Source organism: Acanthaster planci, linkage group LG20 (genome assembly GCF_054643075.1).
Source record: "Acanthaster planci isolate LZ-2023a linkage group LG20, COTS_SCS, whole genome shotgun sequence".
NCBI classification, from domain to species: domain Eukaryota; kingdom Metazoa; phylum Echinodermata; class Asteroidea; order Valvatida; family Acanthasteridae; genus Acanthaster; species Acanthaster planci.
Genome location: NC_141796.1, coordinates 4,187,759 through 4,208,009, shown reverse-complemented (window position 1 = coordinate 4,208,009; position 20,251 = coordinate 4,187,759). Strand labels below are relative to the sequence as shown.

At 44.3% G+C, this 20,251-nt stretch overlaps 1 protein-coding gene across 6 annotated transcripts in view; it reads right to left on the bottom strand.

Annotated features, from left to right (window-relative positions):
- Positions 1 to 10,240: 10,240 nt before the first annotated feature.
- The window catches only part of LOC110988947 (uncharacterized), a 37,082-nt gene continuing 27,071 nt past the window's right edge, over positions 10,241 to 20,251 (bottom strand). For 2 of the 6 annotated variants that reach the window (XM_022252952.2, XM_022252954.2), the window contains exons 12-13: positions 16,591 to 19,022; positions 10,241 to 14,968 (exon numbers count right to left, since the gene is read on the bottom strand). In XM_022252952.2, coding sequence (XP_022108644.2) covers positions 14,855 to 14,968; positions 16,591 to 19,022 — 2,546 coding nt within the window. In that variant the 3' untranslated portion in view covers positions 10,241 to 14,854. The remainder of the gene's footprint in view (positions 14,969 to 16,590; positions 19,023 to 20,251) is intronic. The other 4 variants (XR_002599530.2, XR_002599529.2, XR_015423452.1 and 1 more) reach the window with 4 other exon arrangements.

Here is a 20,251-nt window from a genome sequence, read left to right as displayed (position 1 = left end):
CCGATCCACACGGGCACCGTATAGCTGGGCCCACACTGCCCACGCTTGGGAACATGAGCTGGCAAAATGACGGGCAAATCGGACCGGGCTCGAGTATCCGCAGTGGCCGGTGGAGAGACCTGGAGGGAGCGGTGGGGCGAGGTGGAGAAAGAGAGTTCAGGGAGGCCGGAGGGCCCGACAAAGTAGGCCAAACGGTGTCTTGGCCGGAGCAAAGCGGCGGGCCTATGTGGCCACGAGAGCAAATTACGGGCGTCGAGGCGGCAACGCCCGCTGAAATTTACTCCTCGGAAAGCCTGGTCCGAGAGAGGCGGAAGTCCGGCCTATGGCCGACTCCGCCGTGCGAGGGCGATACTCCATACCGTAGATCGCTTCGGCGAGCTACCCAGGGCCCTCAGGAGTGCAGAGCGCCGGAGGCAACTGGGCCCATTTATAACGCTTTTCAATGAGAGCATTTTGGACCTTAACCCCCACTCCCTGGTTTGCCTATTTATAGGGGGGTAGGTCTCTCCAGGAGGCTCGACCCAAGGGAAAATGTATTTAGCGTGCGTGGGCAAAAAATCCCCCCGATCCACACGGGCACCGTATAGCTGGGCCCACACTGCCCACGCTTGGGAACATGAGCTGGCAAAATGACGGGCAAATCGGACCGGGCTCGAGTATCCGCAGTGGCCGGTGGAGAGACCTGGAGGGAGCGGTGGGGCGAGGTGGAGAAAGAGAGTTCAGGGAGGCCGGAGGGCCCGACAAAGTAGGCCAAACGGTGTCTTGGCCGGAGCAAAGCGGCGGGCCTATGTGGCCACGAGAGCAAATTACGGGCGTCGAGGCGGCAACGCCCGCTGAAATTTACTCCTCGGAAAGCCTGGTCCGAGAGAGGCGGAAGTCCGGCCTATGGCCGACTCCGCCGTGCGAGGGCGATACTCCATACCGTAGATCGCTTCGGCGAGCTACCCAGGGCCCTCAGGAGTGCAGAGCGCCGGAGGCAACTGGGCCCATTTATAACGCTTTTCAATGAGAGCATTTTGGACCTTAACCCCCACTCCCTGGTTTGCCTATTTATAGGGGGGTAGGTCTCTCCAGGAGGCTCGACCCAAGGGAAAATGTATTTAGCGTGCGTGGGCAAAAAATCCCCCCGATCCACACGGGCACCGTATAGCTGGGCCCACACTGCCCACGCTTGGGAACATGAGCTGGCAAAATGACGGGCCAATCGGACCGGGCTCGAGTATCCGCAGTGGCCGGTGGAGAGACCTGGAGGGAGCGGTGGGGCGAGGTGGAGAAAGAGAGTTCAGGGAGGCCGGAGGGCCCGACAAAGTAGGCCAAACGGTGTCTTGGCCGGAGCAAAGCGGCGGGCCTATGTGGCCACGAGAGCAAATTACGGGCGTCGAGGCGGCAACGCCCGCTGAAATTTACTCCTCGGAAAGCCTGGTCCGAGAGAGGCGGAAGTCCTGCCTATGGCCGACTCCGCCGTGCGAGGGCGATACTCCATACCGTAGATTGCTTCGGCGAGCTACCCAGGGCCCTCAGGAGTGCAGAGCGCCGGAGGCAACTGGGCCCATTTATAACGCTTTTCAATGAGAGCATTTTGGACCTTAACCCCCACTCCCTGGTTTGCCTATTTATAGGGGGGTAGGTCTCTCCAGGAGGCTCGACCCAAGGGAAAATGTATTTAGCGTGCGTGGGCAAAAAATCCCCCCGATCCACACGGGCACCGTATAGCTGGGCCCACACTGCCCACGCTTGGGAACATGAGCTGGCAAAATGACGGGCAAATCGGACCGGGCTCGAGTATCCGCAGTGGCCGGTGGAGAGACCTGGAGGGAGCGGTGGGGCGAGGTGGAGAAAGAGAGTTCAGGGAGGCCGGAGGGCCCGACAAAGTAGGCCAAACGGTGTCTTGGCCGGAGCAAAGCGGCGGGCCTATGTGGCCACGAGAGCAAATTACGGGCGTCGAGGCGGCAACGCCCGCTGAAATTTACTCCTCGGAAAGCCTGGTCCGAGAGAGGCGGAAGTCCGGCCTATGGCCGACTCCGCCGTGCGAGGGCGATACTCCATACCGTAGATCGCTTCGGCGAGCTACCCAGGGCCCTCAGGAGTGCAGAGCGCCGGAGGCAACTGGGCCCATTTATAACGCTTTTCAATGAGAGCATTTTGGACCTTAACCCCCACTCCCTGGTTTGCCTATTTATAGGGGGGTAGGTCTCTCCAGGAGGCTCGACCCAAGGGAAAATGTATTTAGCGTGCGTGGGCAAAAAATCCCCCCGATCCACACGGGCACCGTATAGCTGGGCCCACACTGCCCACGCTTGGGAACATGAGCTGGCAAAATGACGGGCAAATCGGACCGGGCTCGGGTATCCGCAGTGGCCGGTGGAGAGACCTGGAGGGAGCGGTGGGGCGAGGTGGAGAAAGAGAGTTCAGGGAGGCCGGAGGGCCCGACAAAGTAGGCCAAACGGTGTCTTGGCCGGAGCAAAGCGGCGGGCCTATGTGGCCACGAGAGCAAATTACGGGCGTCGAGGCGGCAACGCCCGCTGAAATTTACTCCTCGGAAAGCCTGGTCCGAGAGAGGCGGAAGTCCGGCCTATGGCCGACTCCGCCGTGCGAGGGCGATACTCCATACCGTAGATCACTTCGGCGAGCTACCCAGGGCCCTCAGGAGTGCAGAGCGCCGGAGGCAACTGGGCCCATTTATAACGCTTTTCAATGAGAGCATTTTGGACCTTAACCCCCACTCCCTGGTTTGCCTATTTATAGGGGGGTAGGTCTCTCCAGGAGGCTCGACCCAAGGGAAAATGTATTTAGCGTGCGTGGGCAAAAAATCCCCCCGATCCACACGGGCACCGTATAGCTGGGCCCACACTGCCCACGCTTGGGAACATGAGCTGGCAAAATGACGGGCAAATCGGACCGGGCTCGAGTATCCGCAGTGGCCGGTGGAGAGACCTGGAGGGAGCGGTGGGGCGAGGTGGAGAAAGAGAGTTCAGGGAGGCCGGAGGGCCCGACAAAGTAGGCCAAACGGTGTCTTGGCCGGAGCAAAGCGGCGGGCCTATGTGGCCACGAGAGCAAATTACGGGCGTCGAGGCGGCAACGCCCGCTGAAATTTACTCCTCGGAAAGCCTGGTCCGAGAGAGGCGGAAGTCCGGCCTATGGCCGACTCCGCCGTGCGAGGGCGATACTCCATACCGTAGATCGCTTCGGCGAGCTACCCAGGGCCCTCAGGAGTGCAGAGCGCCGGAGGCAACTGGGCCCATTTATAACGCTTTTCAATGAGAGCATTTTGGACCTTAACCCCCACTCCCTGGTTTGCCTATTTATAGGGGGGTAGGTCTCTCCAGGAGGCTCGACCCAAGGGAAAATGTATTTAGCGTGCGTGGGCAAAAAATCCCCCCGATCCACACGGGCACCGTATAGCTGGGCCCACACTGCCCACGCTTGGGAACATGAGCTGGCAAAATGACGGGCAAATCGGACCGGGCTCGAGTATCCGCAGTGGCCGGTGGAGAGACCTGGAGGGAGCGGTGGGGCGAGGTGGAGAAAGAGAGTTCAGGGAGGCCGGAGGGCCCGACAAAGTAGGCCAAACGGTGTCTTGGCCGGAGCAAAGCGGCGGGCCTATGTGGCCACGAGAGCAAATTACGGGCGTCGAGGCGGCAACGCCCGCTGAAATTTACTCCTCGGAAAGCCTGGTCCGAGAGAGGCGGAAGTCCGGCCTATGGCCGACTCCGCCGTGCGAGGGCGATACTCCATACCGTAGATCGCTTCGGCGAGCTACCCAGGGCCCTCAGGAGTGCAGAGCGCCGGAGGCAACTGGGCCCATTTATAACGCTTTTCAATGAGAGCATTTTGGACCTTAACCCCCACTCCCTGGTTTGCCTATTTATAGGGGGGTAGGTCTCTCCAGGAGGCTCGACCCAAGGGAAAATGTATTTAGCGTGCGTGGGCAAAAAATCCCCCCGATCCACACGGGCACCGTATAGCTGGGCCCACACTGCCCACGCTTGGGAACATGAGCTGGCAAAATGACGGGCAAATCGGACCGGGCTCGAGTATCCGCAGTGGCCGGTGGAGAGACCTGGAGGGAGCGGTGGGGCGAGGTGGAGAAAGAGAGTTCAGGGAGGCCGGAGGGCCCGACAAAGTAGGCCAAACGGTGTCTTGGCCGGAGCAAAGCGGCGGGCCTATGTGGCCACGAGAGCAAATTACGGGCGTCGAGGCGGCAACGCCCGCTGAAATTTACTCCTCGGAAAGCCTGGTCCGAGAGAGGCGGAAGTCCGGCCTATGGCCGACTCCGCCGTGCGAGGGCGATACTCCATACCGTAGATCGCTTCGGCGAGCTACCCAGGGCCCTCAGGAGTGCAGAGCGCCGGAGGCAACTGGGCCCATTTATAACGCTTTTCAATGAGAGCATTTTGGACCTTAACCCCCACTCCCTGGTTTGCCTATTTATAGGGGGGTAGGTCTCTCCAGGAGGCTCGACCCAAGGGAAAATGTATTTAGCGTGCGTGGGCAAAAAATCCCCCCCGATCCATACTGCCCCCGCTCTGGCCTTATCTTTCCCGTCGTTTAAAGCCGCATTAGCATCTTCCGCGCTTAAACACAACTTAGCCACGTTTTCCCTTTCGAGGCCAAAGTACACCATGTTTTTAGTTTGCGAGTTTGGCAACCAATTATCTTTTCAGTTGTGAAATACGTCCGCGTCTCGATAACGATTTAGTTGCCCTGTAAACTGACGTTGAGTTCTGAAACCACGTTACGCGCCAAATTATTGTATACGGTTCGATTGTCGTCGCTAGCTCCGTCAAGGTCCAATTTGAAAGCCAATTTCGCGGTACCAGGAACTACTACGTCGTCTACGCCCAACGCCGAAAATTTCACGTTTAACGTGTGACCCGCTGCGATTGTGCTCGGTTATGTGTGATTGTGACTTTGCGTCTTTCGCCTTTAATGGCACGAGGCACTTTTAATCAGCGACTCGAGTTTAATTTTTTGGTGTACTGTTGTGACATATTTCTTAATATATTGTAGCGTGTCCTGCGGATCTGGGTTGGACGCTAGTATAGATTCACACACAGCCGCAACTCGCTGTTTTGGTCACGAAATCTCTGTTTTATTGCTGTAGCGTCCACAACAAACTGGGGACTGCGCAGGTGCGAGGCGGGAAAACCGCGGGCCATTCGCATACCAGCCAGCGAACTCCACGCGGGTCCGACTGGCGCCCCCACCGGCCGGACCCGCCGGCGCTACAATATACTATTTTATAATTGTGCTACGCGAAAACTTTGAACATAAAAGAAAACGCGATTAACGATACACCTGCCGCAAAAATATGTCTTCGCATTCAATTAATTGACTTCGCTTGCAAACGCCGTTAAATTAGACCGGGTGAAACACACACCTGCAGCGCCCGTAAAAAGCGAAGTGCGTGAACTCGCTTTGGATGTGTTGGTTAGATATCTATACTACCCAGGAGAGCAGGAAGGAGGCATCGTTAAAATGGCTACAGACCCCGTTTGGTCTGTCGACGTTTATCAAGTTGAAAAACACACGACACAATTTAAACGGGTAAACGGCAAGCGCGTAAAAACGGGGCCCACTTCATATTTTTGCTTCCGATATCACTTGACCTCCAAATTCGTCCTTCATCTTGCCGATGGCCTTTTTATTTTTTGGGTCGTATAGTTTATGATCCTGTGGATAATTGCTAAAGTCAAATAATTCCGCCTTTTGCACAGGTACTTAGTTAAATCGCCCGTTTGAGTTTGAACGAATGAATTATCCGTGCCCTCTATAAAAGACAGACATTTGAACCGAAATCCGCTTTTAACGTATTATAATAGAAATCGTACAATAAAGTTTGGACAAATCTAATACTTACAGGGCAGTAGATGGGCTTATTCAAATTTGTTTTTATGCGATACATTTCGAAAAACGAAAGATCGCACTCTTAAAACGGCGTAGTCGCTTTATAATTTGGTTGAAAGGTTAATTTCTTGTACCTTTCAGCGTCGTGTACGTCCCTCAGCAAGTGCCCGTCCATGCGAAATCAAACATTTTCAATGGTTTTACCAAATACCAAGTTATTCATCAACTTGAAAAAGTCCTTTTCGAAATCGGACTTAGCCAATTTACGTAACTCGGTGTCTTTGGCGATGTAACTCTTCTTCCACGCCGCCTGTTTAAACGATATTGCGCGATGAACTTGTTTTATTTCTAAACCGAGTTCCAGATATTTTTGTAAAGTGCGATAGTGCACTACATATTTGTTTTTGGTTTTTAAAATTGATACGAGTTTATCTATCGAAGTGACACTTTCTCCGTTTGTTATTAAATCTTTTTGGTACTCTGTGAACCACTCATTCGGAATCGATAAATTTTCTGGCGCCAGTTGGAAATCGTTGTGTAAATCGTGCAAGTGCTGCGGGTAGACTAAGGTCACTTCGAGTCTATATCCTTTGGACGCTTTGGGAGAAATTTTCGAAATGTATTCAGGAGTAAATTTGCTTACGTCTTGAACCCATCGAAAATTTTTAATGGTAAATGCTGACTCGTGAAGCCGTTTAAATTATTCGCGTCTTAGATACATGACGTGTGAAATCGTTTTTTGGGGTTATAATCTTTTATTTCGTAGTTAATCGCTTTGGCATAACGCTTTGCCCCTACGCTAGAAATGTCGCCGCGAAAAATAGGTGTTTTTATCGATATCTATATACCTATAAATCGTGGTAGTCTCCTAGATTTCGGCAGTTAAAAGTTTTCCATACATTTTGGGCTCTTGTATATTCTCCGAAATAGACTCCTGCCTCAACGAGCAGTAAAAAGCAGCTCCAAGAGGCAGGTTTTTTTTTTTAAGTTTGTCAAACGAGTCTATGTATTCGTATGGGTAAATTCCCTTTTCTAAAAGGACATCCGTGTTTTCTGGGAATGTGTCGCGGAGCAAATTAAAAACTTCGGCAGAACAATTTTTAACCAATCGATCTAAAGAGGCCGCCATGAAATGAAACGAGTCTAGAAATCTAAGTTGGTCAAAGCTAAACGAGATATAATTTTCGGCGATGACGTTAATTTTACTGCCGTCAAACGCTTGAGCGCCTTGCATAATTAAACGCGCGTCGTATTTCTCCAAGTTGTGCAAAATCACTGGTACGACCGTTTGACCGGGTACGACTCGTAACTTGGCATTACACTGAGCGTGCGCTGGGCCTCGGTACTTGCCAGTCAATGATCGCGAACTTTGCCAAATTTATTAAAGGGCTTTTCGCACTCCATACAAATACAATCTCTAAAGCCTCATTCGTTGACTGAACTAAAGGCGGCTTTTTCGTTATTTGTTTTCGGCTCATCCGGGACTTGACACCGGCACTGGGATTCTTCAGTTGAACGGATGCGTCTTTCGCAAATCCAATATGTATTACACGCGCCGTCGCATCTCACAACCGCATTAAGAATAGCCGCGCGGCTTATGAACGTGCGTTTTAACCGTGTTTAATTCTTTCGGCGGCACGCGCTCTAAAGTGGATTTGAAGTCTGCGCAGATGATGAAAGGAGCATCTTACTTGTTTTTATAGTTTTTTTAAATTTGAGAATGTTTTTGCCACTTCGGGAAGTACCAATTTGCACGCTGCCGTGTCCATTTCTTGGCAGTCTTCCTTGTGCATGTCTAGTCTTTCTTGCGTTTGAAAGTGAGACAGGCATTTGAAACACCAATAAGATTTACCATCGTGTTTATTGACGTCACCCATCAACCGTGAGTAAATCTTGATCCAGCAATAATGACTCCTTTTGCCTTTAGTGAAATACAGTAAATTGATGGGCTCTTCTTCGCGTTTAGTTTTATAAAGTGCGTAAATGCCTTCTTTCTCCGAGTAGCCAAATACATTGATGGCTAAATTATTTTGTGATTCGATTCGTGGAATTTGGTAAAATGGTAAAATGTTTGGCAGCACACAGCCCTAACAGTGAGGTAACATGGAGCCGTTTTGCCTTATAGGTGCTGTATGATGCAATTTGGCCCTTTATTTTACCCCACCCTCCCTTTTTTCTTTTCTACATATTTATCTTTTTTAAAAAGGGGGAGGAGGTGTGCGCCCCCAACGCCCCCCCAACCCGGATCTGCCTCTGTATAGGGTACTGGTACCAATAAATCAGTAGAGTTTGAAACCACATAACCTTAACATACAGTTCTGCTCAAAATTATTCATACCATTTGGAAAAGAACATACTTTTTAGAATTCTTCATTTGTAAAAGTTATTAAGTTGGTACTTCCACTATATCTTTTGTCTATTTGTTGCAAAATACAAACCCACATGTGTGCTGGCTAAACTTCATTTGCATAATAATCGATAAGGCCCGGGTTTCTTTTTTACTCTGTCAAATTTATTCATATCCAAGACAAAATCACAAGAAAAAAATCCTTTCATTCATACTGCTTATTTTCACTTTCTACGACTGCAAGAATCTTTGGCATGAAGCTATTTCAAGATGCCATCTCCCCAAAGAATATAAAAAGAAGAAAAGTTTTCGGATCATTCTCAGTTACTTGCCACCATAGCCAAGAAGAAGGAACTCAGTGAGGATATACGCCAGCTTATTATGAATGCCATAAAGAAGGCAAAGGCTACAAGGCAATTTCCAAGTAATGCAAGGTCCCTGTTGCAACAGTTGAGAGTATCATCAGGAAGTACAAGAGATTCAACACAGTGAAAATCCTCAATGGACGTGGCAGGTACTAATTCGGTCGCGTGTGAAACGATGTTTTCAAAATGCTCCCATTTCAACATGAATCACTCTCCTGGACTGAAATTTTGATGGAATGTCCCTTATATGAAACACTTCAATTTGTGATAGATTCTAACGCATTAAAAATTTCTCCTTTTTGAGCGGTTTCCAATTATCAGTTTCATGAAATCCTTGTGGAGACCTATACACCTTTAGAAATTCCTTGTGGAGACCTATTCAACCCATTCTCGTAAGTCTCCGCAAGGCACCATACATTGAAATTGCCAAACAAAGCCACGTCTCCACAAGGATATAAATTTCGGAATGGAGGAAGTGCAACATATTCTCCTAGACTCGCCACAAAAATCTGCAAGGAGGCCAACAACCCACGGATTACAACCAAGGCCCTAATTGATACTACTGACAAGGCAGGGACGAAGGTGTCACAGGCAACCATCCAGTGAGTATTGCAAAAGGAGGCCTCTACGGACGCAGGCCAAGGAAGACACCACTACTCAGGAAGAAACATGAGGAGACGTCTGGCATTTGCTAGAGCACATCTGAAGAAAGATCCTGCCTTCTGGTCATTAGTCCTGTGGTCTGATGAGACAAAGATGGGGTTGTTTGGCCACATGGGTATTGCCTACGTCTGGAGGAAGCAAGGAAAAGCATACAAGCCAGACACAGTCTCAACCGCCAAGCACGGTAGTGGCTGTATAATGCTATGGGGTTGCTTCTCTGCTAGTGGCACCCAGAACCTCATAAAGATACAGGGCATCATGAAAAAAGAGGATTATATCATGCTCCTTGATAACAACGTGGAAGCGTCTGCTGAGAAATTCCAGCTTGGACCCGATTGGATGTACCAGCAGAACAATAACCCCAGGCACACCACCAAGGTACGGTGGTAAAGCAGTGGTTCAAGGACAATGGTGTCCATGTACTGGAATGGCCAAGTCAAAGTCCCGACTCTTTCCACACACACACAATCAAGTGATATTTGCCTCCAACTGGGGACCCCCTGTTTTTCCTCTTTTGTTTGTACTTAAACTTTTTTAGAGAAGACCACCCATATGTTTTGTACACAGTTATCAATCGGGGACCTTCTGTGAATCGGGGACCTTATTGTCCTCTATTGTTCAGGGTTCCCAATTGAGTGCAAAAACACTCAACACATACACCCCTCTCCGACAACTGGTTATGAATGCACAGACGGTACTCTAAAGAGTGTGGTTTTCTTTCGATATAACTAGGTTTTGATTGTTTGCTTTGTTTGGTTTTGATGACTGCTAGGGAAGGTAACGTGCAAAGCTAGCAAATAATAAAAGGCAGTAGGAACTGTTTCATTTAAAGATGATCAGTTTGAACAAAGGTACACCTCTAACAGAACTCATAAAAAGCTGTAAAAAAACATGTGTTGGGGTTATCCACTGTCTAATGGGTACACATGAGAAGTAATACTAGTTCCCCTTACAAAAAACCAAAAAAAACAAACAAACAAACAAAACCAACCCCAAAAAGAATCAATCTAAGAAAGGCTTTTACTTCATCAATCAACTCTCAAACCTTTATCAACTGGGAAAAAATGGAAAGACATTTATTTGTTGCTATAAGCACAACTAAAGACATGATGTTACCCAAACAAACTAGTCACACTTGCTGTTTTAACCAGAATAATTACAAAAGGACATTGATTCCATGAAATTCTTCATATGCCTAATCAACACAACATTGCTAACTACGTACATGTATCAAGAAGAAATCTAAAAATTCATGAAGTTAAAAACAAGATTTAAAAAAGGAAGGGATTGGAGGTAAGGAAACACCTGTATGACTAAAAAGTTTAAAAACTACAGCTATAAACAATGTTAACCTTTTTTCCAGTGCTAATATTGCTCTATCAGGTGTTTTGAGAGACTTTGGTTAAACAAACAATATAATAATGTGATATGTCTCTCATGGGCCAATAATACTATAACATAAACAGCAAACAAGAAAAAGGGTTGCCAGGTTTTTCTTTGAAATTTGATGCTCAATTTGAACATGTTTGTTAAGTACGTGACACACTATCAATGAACAAACGTGACACAAAATTCTTCAGTCTGATCTAACTTCCTCCAACTTTGGTGATCAAGATAGCAAAATACAGTCCAACTGAAATGCCTCCACTGACAAATGGGGAGGGTTAATGGGACTACCCCCCGGGTTTCTTTGTTTTCAATTTGCCTTTCAAATCTAATGAAATGGAAAAAGAATGTAAAAGCCCACCCAACACAACCCTCAGAATGACAAATGAAATCTTCACTTTTTCTGCTCCTCTAAAAACTGCTGTGTTTTCCCTTCAATGCCTGTAGATGAATCTGCTTATGAAATCAAATAAATTTGTAGGGCTTTCTAAAAGATAGTTTATATATGCTGTTTGCCCCTGATATTTTTATCAGGATTTTGCAGTTTAAGAAATGTTCAAGACACACAGCACTGAGAGAGGGAAGTACAGTCATCCAGAGAGAAGTCAGCTTGGACGAGGACTTGTTAAATTTATTTGTGTACAATTGTGTAAAACCATAAAGGTTACCGTCCCCCGAATTTCAGTAAGATTCTTTTCCATAAAGTCTGAGATAATGCTAAAACCAATAAACATTCTGCCTCTGTGAAAGATCACAAAAATGACTGAAAACCTACAACATGACGAAAATGAAATACAAGCATGAAATTCAGAGATGGAAAACAGCAAAAAACAAAAACCCAAAAACCTATCCGCTTACTGACAACACAAAAGTGCATAACTTTGTATCAAATTACCATACATTTACTGGTGTGTAATTCAAATCACACATCAAGTATAGCATTTTATGCCAGAATGTTTGCATTTGTAAGATCATTTCAATATCACTGGTCTTATTTTCACATCCAAGGAACTCGGTTGCTTTAATAGAGGATGCAAGTGGTATATTGTGAAGGTCTGTGAAGGATGCTCCGAATACCCATAAACCCTCATGTCCTCTACATGTGCACGCATTTGCCGTTAATTTATGACACTTCAGAGTGAAGAGCACTTCAAGGGGTGGATGTCCTGTCACCTATCCGACATGTAGGTATTTCTACAACTCTTCAGGCACAGCTATATTTTCTGAACAAAAGCAGCAAAATTCCAGACCCAAACAAAAAAGGGTAAATACAAAAAAACAATTTTTAAACAGATATTAATGTTCAATGAAAAAGTTACTCAAAGAATTACTGTTTACTATATAAGCTGGGTAAAGGGAGAGAGAGCAGATGCAACTACCTGTGTTATCACCGTGTGTAAAACCCAGGGCTCAACTTCACAGCGCTGCTTAAACCATAAGCAAACTTTTCTGCTTAATATAGCACAGAAATTGTACTTGAGCATAAATGTATTTCACCAGTGTTTTCTAAGCTAAGCAAAAAAAAGCTGCATGTGACTCTTTTAATATCGTCCACTTAAGCAAAATGTGGCATTGTGAAAGGTAAAGAAAAGGCAGATAAAAGCAAAGAGGCCACAGGAAAAACTATACCATTCACAACGAAAACAAATCTTGCTCTTGTGACAAGCTAAATTGAAGAATAAGCTATCACTGAAGAGCACTAAGAAGAGGGAAGCTGATGAACAAACACAAGCTGGTGGAAAAAGTCAATACATGAGTATATTAACTAATGATGGCACATTTTTTGTACAAGATGGGTTTTTTGTTTGTTTACAATGTGCCTGCCATGCTGTTGGGGGCTGTAACAACTGTGCCCAAAGTCCCTGATGACAAGTGACACAACCCAAGGTAGACTTGAAGCAGGGGTGGTGGGGTGTGATCACTCTCAGTTGGGTGTTCTAACTTACCTGATAGCATGTCTCGTAATCATGGATGGGGAAATCTGTATCATGCCCAAATTTGAATTTGAAGTGTGGATAGCTTGAGTGTTCCACTCAATTAATAACGACCACAAAAATGTGGTCGTTATTAATTGAGTGGAACATGTCAATTGTGAAACACCATCTTTGTCTTTGAATTGCATAAATTCTTCATTAACGGTACCACGAGCATGATGTTTGGAAGTAATATGGCCATTTTGATTGAAAGTCTTACTTAAACACAAAAATGTGGTCGTTATTAATTTTTGCTAGCTTACTGCTTTAAGCAAAAATGTGAAGGGCGACTGTTCGGCACAAAAATCGGCTGTATTAAGTGGCGCTATGAAATTAGGCTCTGCATTGTACAGGCCGAGTTGTTGGAAACTTTTATAGATATACCTCCTTTAAAATGTGGCATTTCAGAAAAATGCTGGCACTATTTCATTGAAAGCTGATGCTCTGACTATGGATACACATCCATGCCTGTAATCATGTAGAAAATGCAACCCAATGTGTCATTTTAGCCTGTATGAAAGACACTTGGAAGTATTTATTGCCAAATGTAATTCTTGGTTTTAACCACATACTTTTTCAAAACTAGAGCACACAAATACAGGGTATACTTAACACGGATATGTTATTATCATATAAAATGTGAATATGGGAATAGAAATTATAAAAAATTACACTATTGTATAAATTTGCCCAATCCTTGCATTCTTCAGGGTCAATATCATATATAAAAGGATTATATAAAGATAAAGGCTTGAAAAAGGCTTGGCTTGAGCCTACGATTTCCCTCCCTTTAACCATTGCAGTTTTACTTTCGTTTTTAATCACAGTGCTTCATCTGACTTCATGTGAAAAAAGAAATGGTTCAAACAACTATTTAATGTATCACAGATATCATGTGTAAGTACCAACATATTCAGCCAACTGGGAAACCATGAAGGGGCCCCAGCATCACACATCAATTCATCAAGTTATAAACAGAACATCAAGTTATAAACAGACTTATTCAAAATAAACTGTAGACATATTAATTTAGGAATCATCTTTTGAACCAAATGTAGAGCAATTCCATTTAATTGAAATTGAACACAATAGGCCTTACACATGTACATCCCATGTGTAAAACAAAATCCAAGGCTCTCTGCATGTGAAATAATTGTTCGTTGTGTCGGTTGTGGAGAAAAAAAGTTGATTGCACCAGGAACTGACCTAACTTTATTTGTACACACCACAAACCTTGTGCACAAAGTCTAAACATAATATGCCACTTGGGGCGTATAATTTTCAAGACTGGTCAGTATTGTAGCCGAGACCATGACAAGATCAGACACAAGACCATGCACAAGACCATGCACAAGACCATGCACACAACAAGTCACGGGTAACTGGGTGAACAATGACAAAGGAATGCTTTGTTGCAATTCATTTGAATAGCTTGCGACCTGAATTCAGACTGGAGGTCTTGTGTTGGTCTTGTGAAGGTTTTAAGTGGTCTTGAGTACAATACTGATTGACCACTCCATGAATAAATTCTGTATCAACCATCCTGTATGGAAGAACTGCATATGACCAAATACATGTGTGTCATGTAGAAAACTGCCAAAGACCAATAGTATGCCCTCAGAGTCGCATTTTATTATACCACTGAGGACATGGCCTTGTATTTTCAATAACACTAACACTTTTCCATAGACTGAGCATGGGCACTTACCTTAGAGGACAGAATCGAAAAAAGGAGCGACCAAAATCCTTTCCCTTTGTATTTCTGTCCCCTATGGCAGAGTAACACATGTACACACTGGTTAATATGAATACGGCATGAAGTATGCCCTATGACTTATTATTTGAATGACTATAAACCCAGATATTTTTCAAATATGCACAGCCCTCAGGATGCTAATGGGGCACAGGGGATGGCCCAGCCTCTCTCTCTATCACTGTTAAGGGCATACTTGTACGTATGTCCCATCATCTTATACATTTGAAGACAATCACATTGTTCAGTGTATATTTCACGAGGTATATGTGTGGCCTTATTAATAATCTAAATAATCCTTCCTGCTTACACATATAATAAAACTTCCTAAGAAATTCACAGTAAGACACAATATCACAACAGTTGTGACAAGGTACATGTACATGTATTGAGGTTAAACACATCAAAATTGAATATACATGTACATGTATGATAAATCCTTCAGAAAAAGTTTGGGTTTTAATAAAAAAAGAAAACTTACAAATACACTAAAGCTGTCACTCGGCCAAACGAAAATACATCACTTGTAACCTTGCATGTGAGGTGGGTGTGACAGGAAGGCAGGATCATAGGGCATGGGTGCCCCAACTCCACCAACGGCCTGACTGCCTAGAAACTGACTGCCAATACCATGCTGTCAATAAAAAAACACAATACCTCACACTTAACTGTAAAGACTACTGTGATGATGTCATTCACATAGACATGAAGATAGGTTATGCATTTATGCATTGCAGAGGAACCAAATACCTAACTGAGGCTAAATACCGGTTCCCTGGTATCAAGTCAAAAAAGCAAATCCTAAAATTTACAAAAAAGAAGAAAAAACTAAATCTGAACTGAACAAGCAAAACAGGCATCCTAAACTTTCCGAGCAAAACCTCTTTAAATCTTTCTGTTTCTTTGTCTGGAAAGTTATTAAGTAATTTGTTAAGTATTTATTCCATAAATTGGAACCAGTTTATGACAACAATGGTCAGGTACTTGGTTGCAATATACAGCCTTAGACACAACTGCATCATTTGGCTAGCTTGACCACAGCAGAGCTCGAGAGAGGGAAAACTTGTATAAAGCACCAACAACGGACCAGCTGCACACATGCAATTCATACAGGTATAGATTGTAAGTTAAGTTATAATAAACTAAATGAATAATACAGAAAACTCCGGCTAAGTTGGCACTCTCAGGACTCAAGAAATTATGACAACTTGAGAGAATGTCAACTTGAGCTGTAAATCGTCATTTTGCTGACATACACGTACAAACGTACTGCCTATGTACATTATGATTCCTTGCACTAATTCAAATGCTTTGATTTACCCTGGTTTATTTCTACCTCATGGTTGATCCCAGCAAATTTGTTCTCGATTACTATCCTCACGGGCTGCAAATTCGATAATTGATCATGTGCCCTCGACAGTGCAGTATGTACATGTACGTGATGCAATTATGGTACAGGAAACATAGGCCATGTCCGAAATGGGCTTCCAGAGCTATGTCTAGGTCTATTATCTATGCATCTCCATGCATTTCCAATGGAGCGAAGACCTAGACCTACATGTAGCTCTAGACAAGAGATTTGGATGCAGCCATACACTCATCCGCACATGCAGTGGTTAAGTTCATTCAATAAGGCGACCCCCCCCCCGATGGACAGAGCGCATGCATGTAGCCTTAGAGGGGCTACTGGTATTGATGTATTACTGCTGGCCAATCATAAACCACAGCCAGTGCTGCTAATACACAGACATCAGTCAAACAGTATGGGACGTGTCACTCAAAACTTCTTGGCAACAGTGACAAAGGAAACTGATCCCGAAGCAGTTTTTTTGTTAATGCTGACTTACACAAAGGAATTTTTGTAGCTTTGTGGAAAAGGGACCGAGAAAATTCATGCCGAAATGACGACCAATAAATGCTGACTTGGAAATGAAATTGTCAATGGAAATGCATTACAGGTGATCGGGACTTTTGTCAAAAAGCCAACTTAGACGATATGACGAGTTACGCGATGCCGACTTAGTTGGAGTTAACTGTATGTGCGTACTTAAAACATGTACTGGATTACTACTAGATCTATTGTCATAGTTCCTCCATCTTACTAGCTCCCTGACTTCTGATTCCTTTGTTACTGACTGGATCCCAACTCAGATATCAATTGTCAACTCTACATTTGTCAACACACCTGAATAAGGGCAATTGACATCTAAAAACATATAACTGTTAAATTTAGGGAGGGGACCTATTAAAAAATACCTGTGAATAGTAGGCCATATCTGGATGTGTGTGTGAAGCCTGTGGCCGATATGCTGTAAACCTTGTACCCACACCAGCTCTTTGATGCAAGTGCTGTTGATACTGTTGTCTGGCCAACTGTTCAGCTTCTTGTTGACCCATATACTGTGGAAACAGGGTAGGATTTGGTCTTTGCATCCTAAAAGCTGAGTGGCTAGAGTACGGATCAAGCGGTGTGAAAGCGGAACTTGGCCGGTCCTCTGATTTTTGTCTACCTTGCAGCAGATGACTTAAATGTGAGCCTGCTGAATATCCATGAGTGACTGCAGAAGCTTGGCTAGCATGCAACCGTAGGTGGTCACTATACAGTGCTTGATTATACACATTCCCAGATCCTGCATATCTCTGCATATCAAAATGATCTTTGTATTCATTCGTGCTTCTGGATTCACTTGTCAGCATAGAAAGAAAACTGTCCGATTTTCTGACAGGGAGCATTGTATCAATGCCTCTTGCAGTATCTGTGTGACTCATCTGCAATTGAGTCATGCTACCCTTTCCAGGTTCTACCCGACTAGCTACATTTGACTGGTTCACAGAAGACTGTGGGTAATGCAATATACCTGAAGATGATGGTTTCGGTTGAACAGTCTTCTCTGGTTGTTTTGTTACTGACTGATTGGAGTTGGTGGCAACAGATTCAGCTCTCTGATTATGCAGTTGGACACTTCCTTGGTAAGATGAGCTACACACAGGGGGCACACATGTGTATGTTTTCGATCCCATTTCTCTTTGAGCTGGCAAGTTGTCAAGAACAAGTTGTCTTGACATATGGGCCTCAGAAATATTCCCAACTGAAGAATTAGGTTGCCTATGAAGTAAAGACTCAAGTATATTGCTACTTTGTGAATTGTTTTGTGGTGTTCGTATGACACCTGTTTGTGGTAATTTCATACGACCTAGATAACCTTGATTCTGGTTTGCCATTGTGTTAACACTGGAAGTTGATTTATCAGTCTTGTTATAGACAGATACAGTTTTATCTTCCAAACCCAATGGATGCCATAATTTCTGTGTTGATTCACAACTACTGCTTCTTGCATTCAGTGAGTGTTCCTCCTTCCAGTGTGGTACTTCCAAGGCATTAGATGAAGGCAACAAAGGCTGAACAGCTGGAACATGCTGAACCACACTTTCCTGGACTGGTGGCACAGTTAATGGTGCGGGAAGTTCAGCTTCATCTTTGGATGCATGTTGTGTATACTGAGGATTACTCTTGGTCCCTGAGTGTGTAGATTTCTTGGAATGCTGAAAACCTTGACTCAGGCTGGAGGGTACATACAAATTTTCTTGAGGTAAATCTTGACTTAAGCCAAAGGTATTTTCCTTTTGGCAAGGTACATGAAAGTCCTTTTCACTTGAGGAGGATGTCTCAGGATTCAGAACATTGGGACGTCTGGAATTTAAATCAATCATTGCCGGTGGGCCCTGAGATGCTTGCTGTGTTGCTTCATGCTGATCACATGGTACTGATTGACTTGTACTACATGTTCCTCTGTCTTCAGAATGGCAGTCAGGTACATACGGACGTACATTTTGAATAGGTTTTACACGGTTCACCTTTGAAGCACGGGAGCCTTGTAAAGGAGTAAATGACATTTGGCCTGAGTGCTCTTTACAACTCATTTCATTTGGATAATTATCTTTACATTGCTCTGAGTCTTGTTCTTTATCACTGCAGGATTGCATATAGTCTTGCCCTTGTACATCCTTATTGGAAGTATGCAGAGACAGCTCTCTTAATCCTGAAGATGGTGCAAATGCAATAACACCTCTTGATGTGACAGCATTGCCATCATTTTGGTCACCTTTTCTGGAGGAAGTACTGGTAGATGTTTCATATATTTCATCCAACGTTTGCGCTTTTGTTTGATCTTCATGCTGTGAGTAGTCTACGGTAGATGATTCAGACAAGTATGCATTAAGTGTGTTATCTTGCTTGATATGACTACTAGTACTTGTCACAGGGTCATTTTTGGTACAGGGGAAGACCTTCAAGTCATTTGATTTGTCTTTATCTACGGGATCACTTTTCAAAATTTCAAGCTGAGGAGATCGATCTTCGTAATCACTGTCGGTGTTTTCATACTTGATTTTCTCCAAAACCATATCCTCATCATCATCACTGGCACCACATGGACTATCCTGACTTTCAAAAATGCTTGATTCACTACTGCTGAGACCCCTTAGCCTAGCATACACCTTATCTTCTAGCTTTTCCAGTCTTGTATTAGCATTTTTTGCTGACTGACGCTGTGGGGGTCGCTGATAAGCATATTGGTCCACATGATGGGTGCTATCTTTTTCAATCTTGTCAGCTTTCTCCTCTGGAAATATCTTTTCCATATTGTACTCCAAGCAAGATTTTAGATTCTCAGCCATCAAGGTGTATTCTGTTTTAAGTAAAAGAGAAACAAACCACAACAAGGTGACTCAAAACGTTTTGTCAAAAAACCTTCATGTACCAAAGGTTGTGTTTTCATAAATTCAAGCTCTCATAAATTCTAAAGGTTTCCAGTCAAGTACTTTTATATCCTATTTCTTTCTTTACATGTAATTACAATTTTTGAAATAGAATAACTTAGAACATGGTATCTCTATCATACCAAAAACAAATTCAAATAAATGCAGAAAATGAACTATTTAGCTAGGGACCTTTAATCTGAGAAGCTCATGATGAGAGTGAAGTCAGTCAAAGTGGTCAGAATACATTCTGTTTCTGCATTCTTAAAAAAAACATGTATCAGCATTTTGCTTTATACGGCAATTGCTACACATTAATTCTGTTGAGTAGGGAAGCCTCCTCCTTTAGTCACAGATTGTCATAGTCAGTCACTGGTATCACAATCAAGTGTACATATGTACAAGTATCTTATGTTAACCGGTTTTCTTTCTTAAAAAAGCTGGTAGGGGAACTTTTTCCCTGTAACTTCTTCAACCTTACAATTTATTTCTGGCACCCGTGAAATATGAAGGGAGGCAAAACTCTTGAATTTAGGTATCAGTACATGTACAAGTGTTTTCATTCTTTTCCAATGGAGTTATTTTGTTTCAGCTGTTTTTCAAGTACCTTGATAAAAATTGAAGTGCATGTTCTAGCGTCAACCACGTCAAATGGTCCACAGCATATGTAGGCATCACCCATGGTGATGTGTTTTTTGCTAATTGTTTGGATACACAGGAGTTGCTAGTTTGGATTTTTGTAACCTAATTTATTTTGTAAGTGTGGTTTTGTAACCCTAGGAAATCTGTTTAACCAAACAAAAAGGGGTCTTTAACTCCCTGAGCTCTTTTGTGTATGGTATGAGCTCCTCATTTCAATTCTAATTACTCAAGAAAGGCATTTCTGGAGCCACTTGGTAGCAGCATCTGCATGTAAGATCGTCTCCTGCATCATAACCCAACCAAGCAAGATGCGTTAATACGTCAACCATGGAAATGAAAAAAAAAGAATTCTTAAAGGAATTTAAACATCCTCCCTGGAAAAATAAGGAAAATTATGTGTTTCTACATCGTCACGTCATACACATGCTGAGAAGTTAAAGACGTTTCAAGAACAGGTTGCAATGGAGTCAGCATCAGTGTCAAGTGTCTACGTTTGAAGTAGTTTTAACAAGGACTG